Here is a 9520-nt window from a genome sequence, read left to right as displayed (position 1 = left end):
CCTCACCCGTGTCCGAGTCCTGGCAAACGGTCAGGTGCCGGGCAGACACGCGAGGAGGGGCGTGGGCGGCTCCACGAACACCCGAGCTAGGGGGTCACGGTCGCCGGAGCATCTGCTGAGCCGGAGCACACCAGAGGGGTCCGCGGCACACGCAGGCGCACGGGAGGCACGCGGGCGAGGCACCCCTGCCACAGGGAGGCCGCGGGCACAGCCCCAGGACAGCGCTCGCCGACCCCGGCCCCCCCTAAGAACGGGGCAAGAGGAAGGATCCGGACGGCGGGAGGATTCAGCGTCGTAATTCCAGAGGTTGGCACTTGGCTTAATCGGAAAATATTTGCCAACCTATTATGAATAACAATATTTGCAGCTTAAAATGCTTACCCTCCGCAGCCCCCGCGTGGGAAGATGAGCTTCCACCCGACAAAGACGTGCCCACCGCTGCCAGAGCAAATTGACACAGGGAGCTTACCGCCTAATTGTTGGCGTCGCTGCCGCACCTCCTCCCTCGGGGCCCTTGGCTCACCCGCCTGACACGCGGGGGGTGCAGCGGGGCCCCCGGGCCAGGGGCTCAGAGGGCCCCCAACCCCACCTCCTGCCAGCCCACGCACAGCCCTCGTGTCGTCGCGGGGTCCCGGGCCATCTTTCCCACGTGGCTTCAGGGACGTGGTGACCGGCACGTGCATGGCCTGCAAGGCCCCGTGGGTGTGTGGTCGGCGCCATCCGCCGACGTGGGTGGCCCGGCCCCCGGAGCTCTCAGGCCCCGAGTGTGTGCACACATCCCTGGAGGAGGGGCCTCTGTCCCTGGGGAATGGCCAAAGACCAGCCGGAGCCCCGGGGACACAGGGAGACGTGTCTGCGTGCCACTGGGCCGGGCGCAGGCATGGACCCATCAGGGGCCTCCCGGGAGCTCGTGGCAGGAGTTGCCGGGCCCCGTCCCCACCCTCGACCCGAGCAGTAGGCGCAGAGACAGGTCGCTGCCGTCACAGAGCCCACGTCCTGCTTGAGGGACGTGGCCGACGCACAGGACGAGCCAGATAACAGTGGAGGCTCCGGTCAGAGGCTGGGGAGCAGGGCACCTTGGCACGGGGGTCCGAGGAGACCTCCCGGATGTGACGCGGGGACTCGGGGAGCTGAGGAAGGGAGCTGCGCACAGGGACCGCCAGGGCCAGGGCCAGAGGACGGAGGTGCTCCCGGGGATGGTGGGGAGCCCAGGAGCCCTGTGCACTGGGCCTCGCCCGCGGGGCTCCCTGGGCCGCTGGGCACAAGGGCCCAAACCTGCTGTCCACGGGGAGGCGGAGGCGGAGGCTGGGCCAGCACCCCGGGGCCTCCCGAGACCCACACAAACAGACGATAAACCTCTGCAGGGCCGTCCCGTCGGGCGTCTTAGGCCTGAGTTCCCACCCAGAACGTCCCCTTTCGGTCCTCAGCGGGCCGGGCAGGACCTGGGGGTCTCGTCATTCTCCAACCTCAGGAGTGAGTACGGCCCCGGCCCTGGGGGAACAGGGACCACGGCCCGTCGTCTTGTCCGTCGTCGCTCGTTGTGACCCGTCAGGGGTTTGGATGCTCACGTTGGCAGACCCGACCCCGCCGAGGGCGCCCGCAGCACCATGGGAGGCCGGCCGCTCGGTGGCCCCACGGCCCCAGCACACGCGGCGGTGGCTGCGCTGAGGCGGCAGGTGCTCGGGGAGGCACCGCGGCGGGTCCGCAGGCCTCGACCCGGGCCGCCTGGAAGCAGCATGGACGCTGCCCCCGTCCCCCCACCCCGGGCAGCGGCTGGGGCCCTCGGGGCGAGGCTGGGCGGCGGGGCCACTAGGCAGGTGGCCCGACACGGACGGCCCTCAGCAGGTCTCGCACTCGTGCAGCTGGGAGGCCGCCTGCGCCCTGCCAGCCTCGCTGCTGTCGCTCGGCATCGACGGGCGCACTTGAAACCCCTGCCGTGGGCCCGGCTCGAGGTCACGGGAGCAAAGTTTGGAAGGAAGAAGTTTCAAAGTAGAGCTCTGGCCTCCGCAGCACTTGGCAGCAGCCGGCTCGTGTCGCGGATGCACCCACCCCCCCGCCGTCAGCCGGTCCCCCCACCCGGGACCCGGAGCCCACCCTGGGGGCAGGGACCCAGCACGGATTGGAGGCGCGTCACCCCCACAGCCAGCACGGGGCCTGGCACACGCTTCCATAGTTCTTCCCTTGTAAAGGACGCTCCGTGTCACCAGGTACAGCTGGGCTCGCGGGTCAGGCCTGCTGCGTGGCAGCGGCGCTCCTGGGGACACCTGGCGCTTGGGGACGGAGTGGAGGCTGTCATGGGCCTCCCGGTTCTGCGTGGGCAGAGGGACCCAATCAACGCGGGCCCAGCGGGTGGGTCACCTCCATCACCAGCCTCGGGCCTCCACTGGGCAGGACCTCAGGACCTCAGATTCTCTTCGGATTCGCAAGATTCTCCGAGACTCACCCCGTCCCCTGTCCTGAAAGACGCATCCCGGGTGCCCGGCCTTGCACGCTCGTCCCCGGCCAGCTCTAGACCGCGGCCACTCCCTCAGCTCCCAGCCCCGTCCCCCACGGCCCCCCTCCCTGCAAGGCCACTGTCCCCCGGCCGCCAGTCCGGGCCCTTGAACAAGGACGGAGAAGGAGCAGGGCCCAGGGCACAGTGAGCGGCGGGGCTGGGCCTCCTGCAGGTGGGTTTGGGCAGCGGGGCCAGACGCAGGGAGCGGGGAGCGGGCCTGTCCCCGGCTGTGCCCGGCCGACGGGTCCTGCACTGCACAGCGGGGCCCGCGGGCCGCAGCTCTGTTCCGTACGTTTGCATTCTGATTATTTCATACCCGGCCTTCTGATGGACTCATTTACTGGGAAGCTAAAGATACTCTTAAATGCCTAAAAATAACCCCGATCTGCTAAAAATTCAGCATTTCTCTCCCTCGCCTCCACCAGCTGGGCCTGTCTGCTTTCACTCCAACACCATCAGGAGCTACAAACAAGATTTACAAAAGCGAGCAAGTTTACACGGGCCTGATTAGCAGATTCTCTTTTCTCTTCAATTTGCCAAAACATTTTGGGGATGTTATTATTGAGACACTTTCTTTTCTTTCTCTCTCTCTCTCTCTCTCCTTCCCTTTTTTTTTTTTTTTTTTAATCATCTCAGGTTTTGAGACTTGTGCGCCTTTACTGTAGCGTTCGGGAGGACTTTGGTCAAGAAAGCAGGCTTCCGAAGTTCTCGCCCGCTGGCCGGTAGTTTCTCCCCCTTCGATTATTTCAGGAACTCTCCTGGGTCCCCGTGGGCACCGCGCGGGTCTGCCTGAAGGCCAGTTAAGAATAAACCTGCTAAACCGATAAATTACATTCACCCTCATTTCCAGAGGAACCCTTTTACATAAATATCCGCCACGGAAATAAATCAGATAAATTAATAAGAACTCTCTCCTCCCCCCTCCCCCCCAAACCAAACACTGAACAGTAATGGTTATCAGACCAGTTAAAAGAATAAACCTATTAAATAAATAAATTTGCTCTACACCAATTTATGTCACCGATGTACTTAAGGGGAAACCTTTTAAAGGAGGAGATTTACGGTGCGCACACACAGATCTCCACTGGGTATGTGTAATTACGCATAAGAAAGGCATTACTTTTAAAGTGGATGGATGGGCGATACTTTTTTGATTTACTGTTAGAAACAGAAAAAAAATGGTAATGGCATGAAATAAGCGTTTGCAAACCCATTTCGGAAGACGGGAAATGCTTGATTTACCTCGGGCACCCATCATGTTCTGTATCTCAGATCGAAGTAGATAAATGGCAAAGGCAAATGGATATTTGGGGGGAAATCTATAGCCTTTCTGTCAACTGTGCGAGTTAAATGTTTGGAATAAAAACGCAGAGAGCGTCTGTGGGAGGGGAAGCCGTGGTCCAGCAGCAGCCCAGCCCCCGGGACGGCGGGCTTCCCCGTGGGCCCGGCCCGGCCCCTGCCCTGGCGCCGACTCTGCCTTCACCCGTGTCAGCGGGGTCGCAGATGCCGCATTTCGCACCACGCAGAGATCAGTACGTGGAACTGGCCACGGTGTCAGGAGCCACGTCTACACCCAAAGAGAGCATTGAAGCGAGCCCAAACCTCGTTCTCCTAAACCGCTGCCCGAGTCGCTCCGGGTACCGCCCCCTCTGTGTGTTTTCCCTTCAGCTCACACGGCCACGAGGGGAGCGCCAGGCGGGACCCGACGGCCGCCTGCATCTCGGGGTCTCAGGCCCGGCCGGGGGTCACTGGCCGGGCCACTTGGTGCCTCTGAATTCCCGTGTGCGCATCTCCAAACGAGTGTAGGCACCCCGAGCCCGCGGCTATTAAATGGGGTCACAAATACAGGGACCGACCGTGCGCAGCGGGCAGAGAATAGGGACAATCGCTGCGCTGTCGTCACCACCAGGGACTCGCTGACCCGGCGACACTGGGCTGTGTGTCAGCCCTGTCCTAGGCGACCCCGGGGCCAAGACGCTGCAGCTCGGCCTCCAGATGACGCGTGTTCCTGGGTGCGACAGAGAAGGAAGAAATGTTCGGGGGTCTCTGTGTATCCACGCAGGCAGGGGAGGCGGAGGGGCGAGCCGCGTCCACGGGGCAGGATCGTGGAGAAGGCAGGAGGGCCTGTGGAGGTGAGGCCGGGGGTGGCAGGCCGTGGGCGTCGGGCCAGGAGGGTCTCGGGCGGCCTCCAGGAGGGGCTCCCTCCCTCCCCGCAGCCCCCCAGGCAGGATCCCTACGGCGCCCCCAGTCCCCACCCGTCCTCGGAGCCCCCAGCAGCCCCGGGAAGGGTCCCCATGGGGCCAGGGCCCTGGGGCCGGGCGGGGCCGCGCCGTGAGCTCCCACGCAGGCTGCAGGTTCCAGGCGGTGGCAGATTTACGCAGTCGGATGCGCTACCATCCTTCGACCGGGTGAAGAATAAATCCGGCCGCGCAAAACGTCGTTTTTATGGGTATTTACAACCAAGACACTTTGTAGACTAAGAACTAATATTTCCCGGGGTGGATTCCGGCTCTCGATTCTTGATAACCGATTGGAAATCGGCTGCAGCCCCGGGTCAGAGGCTCCCGGGCGACCGCTGCGGGGCCTGAGTCCCGGCCCCAGGGATGCGACGGGACAGGCCGGCCGCCCCGGGGTCAGCCCGCAAGCAGCACCGCCGCCCCGGACGCAGGATGAGGAAACCCGGGCGGAAGGTTCCAGCAGTTCTGGGAAGGGCAGCGGGGCTGACCGGGCCTCCAGCTCCGCAACACTGAAAGGACCGCCGCCTGTCACAGGTGGGAAGGCCCAGGTGACACGGACATCCGAGCCGTCAGAGAAGCACGTTGGCGCAGGTCATAAGGAGGTGCAGGGCTCCTGTCCCCGTGCCCGGCCACCCTCACCCCTGCCCACCGTCCCCCAACCTGAAACTCCCCTCCCGTTCAAACGCAGAGGGGACAGGAGGTGAGGAGCTCGTGGCCCCTGGGGCCGCCACACGTCACAGGAGGGGAAGGACCCATAGAGGAGCCGCGACCCCAGGAGGCCGCCCGTACCCCCAGCCGCCGGTCACCTCCAGCGTGGGGACAGGTCGGGGCCCCGCAGCGCTGGCTGCTCCCCTGATGGCAGGGAGGACCATAGCTGCCGCCCGCGGCCCCGGGGTCTGGGGAGGGCCGGCAGGTGGTCCCGAGGCCACCGTACCCCGGCATGCGGGCCCCGGGCACACGCCTGATTACCTGGTTAGGGTCCCCAGCCTCTCACCTGCTGGAATCATGACGCGTCTTAGGATCGCTGGGCGCCTGGTCCTACTTCTTTGATTCCCCCAAACCCGGTGTCACCCAGGCTGTTGTACAAGCGACGACACAAAGGGTCCCTGAAGCCAGCTGGCACTAGGCGGGGGCCCGGGGTTCTCACATAGCCAGAAAGCAGGGGCCGTGTTGAGGCACCGTGAGGAAGGGGCTCGGCCTACAGGGGCCCTGGGGACCGGGGAGCCGGGGGGCCGGGGAGCCGGGGTCGGTGGGCAAGGAGGAAGGGCGCCAGCCCCGCTCTGCCCCCGTGGCACCTTGGTCCCGAGGCCCAGATGGGAGGGCGGGCTGCAGGCCGGGGCCGGGTTTGGGGTCTGCAGGTTCCAGGAGCGCGGCCACCACACCACACAGTCGTTGGCACAGGCGCTCCCACCCCTCCAGTGGTTCTGGGAGCAACAATCCAGCAGATGCACGGACTCGGCCAACGCACGACTCTGACAGCTTGAGCCTGAAACCACTTTAAGACTCACAAATGTTGCCTCAAAGCAGAGCCCTCTCCACCCAGTGCGGGGGCTCCCTGGGCCCCCGGTGGGGCCACAGCAGGCCCGGGGGCCACCCCCCAACCAGCCAGGTGGGGCTGGGGCCCACACAAGGGGTCCTGGTCCCGGGGTCGGGGAGGGGGTGTCCTTGCACAGACCGTGGCTGGTGCCCTGGGTTGGGGTGGAGGAGGAGGCGGTCAGGGAGGCAGGGGGCTGGGCCGCGGCCACAGGGCGCCCAGGAGGAGCCCGGCCGGGACGCCACCGCTGGGCTGAGAGGCAGGGCTCCGGGAGGGCCTCGACACAGTCCTCGGGCCGATCCTGATGGACGGTGAGGGGGACCCACACCCCGGATACAGAGGCCGCCTGGACGTGGACGGGGGAGGAGTCACGGATGCTGCCCAGCGCTCGGGGCGCAGAAACAGGACAACTGCACGTCCAGGACAGGGCCCAGTCCCTCCAAGCGACGAGGACACATTGAGAGACCAGCCGCGTGTCTCGGGGGACGTGGTTGGGGGCTGAGGTCGGACGAGGCAGCGGGGCGCAGGCGGGACCAGCCGTCCCCAGCGCTGCTAAGTTGTATTTATCTGAGACAGAGAATGAGCATGAGCGGGGAGGGCGGGGAGAGGGAGATGCTGAGCGCGGAGCCTGACCCGGGGCTCGAGTCTGCAACCCTGACAGCCTGACCCGAGCTGGAACCGAGGGACAGAAGGTCGACCGGCCGAGCCACCCGGGCGCCCCCAGGTCTCCCCGTGTTCCAGGGTCACTATGAAGACACGGATTCCCGCCTTGCTCGCGCGTCTCGAGTCACGGCAGCCGCCATCCCTGCCGCTCCCGTTGTCGGCCCCTAGGAAGCCAACCCTCCCAAAGTCCCCTCCCTCAAGACGCCAGGGACACGGCAGGCCCGATGGGCTATTTTTCTCTAGGCACCCGTGCAAAGCACTTGGAACTATTAAAATATAAGCATCGTTCGCCCGTGTGTTGCCAAGACTTACCCTGAGCACCCAAGAGGCGGCCGCGCACCACCCGGGGCTGCAGGCAAGGGGGACTTCAGGGAGGAGGGAGCCGCGGACTCCCCGGGATCGGGGTTACCTGCTGGGGGAGGGGGGCGGGGAGGGAGGGGTTCGGCCTCATTCTGGAAGCAGGTTGAACGGGTCAGGGCCGGCCACGAGGGAGGCAGTGGCCCCCGTGGGCTCCCGTCACCGTGCGTGAGTGAAGGGCGGCCTTCATCGGGCCTGTCCCTCCCCGCGAGGTTGGAATCCCACCTGGCCGAGGGGACGCGCCCACACAGACACGGCCCCCTCCCCAACCACGCTGGGCACCTAACAACCTGGAACGTCCTGCCCGAACAGCCCCAGGCCTGCTCCTGGGCCCCGAGCCGACCTCAGGACTGTGTTCCTCTGGGTCGGCGGGGGCCGTGACTGCCTCCCGGGGCCCTTCGGCCGTGTCTGCACACGTTTGGTGTTTGCAGCTGGAGGAGGGGTGCTCCTGGCATCTGGTGGGCAGAGGCCGAGGGTGTAGGGTGTTTACACCCTGCGGTGCCCAGGGTGGCCCCTGAGAAGGACTCATCGGCCCCAAAGTGTCAGCGGTGTCCAGATGGAGAAGCTGTGCCCTGGGCCCCAGGGGCGGCTGAGGGGCGGCGTCGGGGGAAGAGAGCCAGCATCCCGCGGGCGGCGGCGCCCCTGCACGAGGGGGACAGCACAGCCCGGACAGGGGTGGGGGCCCAGGAGGCCGGGTGGGAGGCCGGGCCCGACTGCTGAGTCAGAACCTGGCTTTCGGGGTGGTCGTGCTGTTGGACCCGTGGCGGCAGGTGGAACACGGAATGTGTGGAGCTTTGGTTCCAACCAAGCCGCAGCCGGCAGCGCGCAGCCTCCGCCTCTGCCCTCGCTCCCGCTGAGGACCTGTGAGGTCCCATGAGGGCCCCAGAGAGCTGGGGAGGGGCGAGGGGGGCCGCGCTGGGGGCCCCGGGCCAGGGTGACCTCTGGGACCCGGTTGCTCATTGGGCGACTGCTTGCTGATGCCCAGCTGGGTGCAGGGGCTGTGGCAGTCCAGGGCGAGAGGCCAGGGTCAGCACGAAGCCACCGCGACAGCCCGCGGGGGGGCGGGAAGGACACAGCGGGCACCTGGAGAGCCAGGCCCGGGGCCGAGTGCACGTGGGCACCCTTACCCCGTGTCCACAGCTGGGGGGTCTCCCTGTAGACCACGCTTGGCACTGCCAGGGTCACCCTGAGGGCAAGTGGTCACTGGAATCCGGGTCCAGACACACAAGGCCGTAATCTCCGAGATCGCCCATGTGCCCATTACAGAGATAAGGAAACCAAGGCTCCGACTTGCACGGGGCCAGGCACAGGGGGCGTGGCGGGGCCCGGCCGAGCCAGATCAGCCAGTTTCCATAGCATTCCTGCCGCTGCCACAGGCCTCCCCACCCAGGCTGCCCCGGGCGCGGGGGGAGGGAGCCTCCACAGATACCGGTGTTCTTGTGTCTTTGAGAGCCGGTCCTGCTTCTGTTTCACTAGACTAAAGAGCACCCACTAGGGTCGCCCTGCCCCAGCTGGGCCTGTGTTATGAGCCAGCATGGAGCCCAGGACGAGGGCCTGAGGGATGAGCAGGGGGCTCGGGGTGAGCCTGTCGGGGCCTGACTCTGCAGCGGGCATCCCGGGGCGACCATGAGGAAGGGCAGGTGCCCGCCTCTGCACCCACCATCCTCGCCCACTGGAAGGCCCTTCTCTGCCTGGTGCCCGCCCCAGACCCCGGTTTCCGGGACCCTGGCCCACTAGTTCAGTGAGGCGGGCTGAACTACCACCACGGGTCCTCCGAGGGCCCGGTCGGGAGACCCGCTCAGGAGGCTCCTTTTCCTGGAGCGCTGGCCCAAAGCATCTTCCAGAAGAAAGCAGCCCGGCTGGACCCCAGGGCCGGGGACAGCATCCACACACACACACACACGGGCCCCATGGGAGCTTTGAGACCAGGCTTTCCGCCGTCGCCCCTGCTACGTGTCCTACCTCCCTGACCAGCTCCCCACCTCGTGTGCTGCTTTGCAAAAATTAAAAGCAAATTCCTCACGGGGAGCCGTGTTTCAAGCTACAAAGACCCACGAACCTCTGCTCTGCCCCCTGGGGCCCTGCAGGGAGTTCTGAGAAGTCAGGAGTCCCCCCGACCCCCACCCCCCGCCCCTGGGATAAGAACATGAGCTGGGCATGAAGCCCACGGACGAGAGGGTCTTGCGGGCCAGGTTGGGAGTAGGAGGGAGCAGCAGAGCTTTGCTGCAAAAGGTA

The 9520-nt window shown here is 65.7% G+C and overlaps 1 protein-coding gene across 1 annotated transcript; it reads right to left on the bottom strand.

Moving 5' to 3' along the window:
- Positions 1–1838: 1838 nt before the first annotated feature.
- LOC112643734 (collagen alpha-1(I) chain-like) lies at positions 1839–8644 on the bottom strand. The gene is made up of 9 exons (XM_025421874.1): positions 8576–8644; positions 8413–8471; positions 8014–8283; positions 7629–7740; positions 6407–6566; positions 5934–6155; positions 5521–5627; positions 2205–2309; positions 1839–1931 (listed from the first exon to the last, which is right to left on the bottom strand). The coding sequence occupies exons 1-9, from the start codon at positions 8642–8644 to the stop codon at positions 1839–1841; spliced, it is 1197 nt and encodes a 398-aa protein (XP_025277659.1).
- Between the last annotated feature and the right edge of the window lie 876 nt (positions 8645–9520).

Source organism: Canis lupus, chromosome 1, assembly GCF_003254725.2.
Source record: "Canis lupus dingo isolate Sandy chromosome 1, ASM325472v2, whole genome shotgun sequence".
Lineage (NCBI taxonomy): Eukaryota > Metazoa > Chordata > Mammalia > Carnivora > Canidae > Canis > Canis lupus.
The sequence above is the reverse complement of the archived record's forward strand: the minus strand, read 5'-3'. Positions and strand labels throughout refer to the sequence as shown.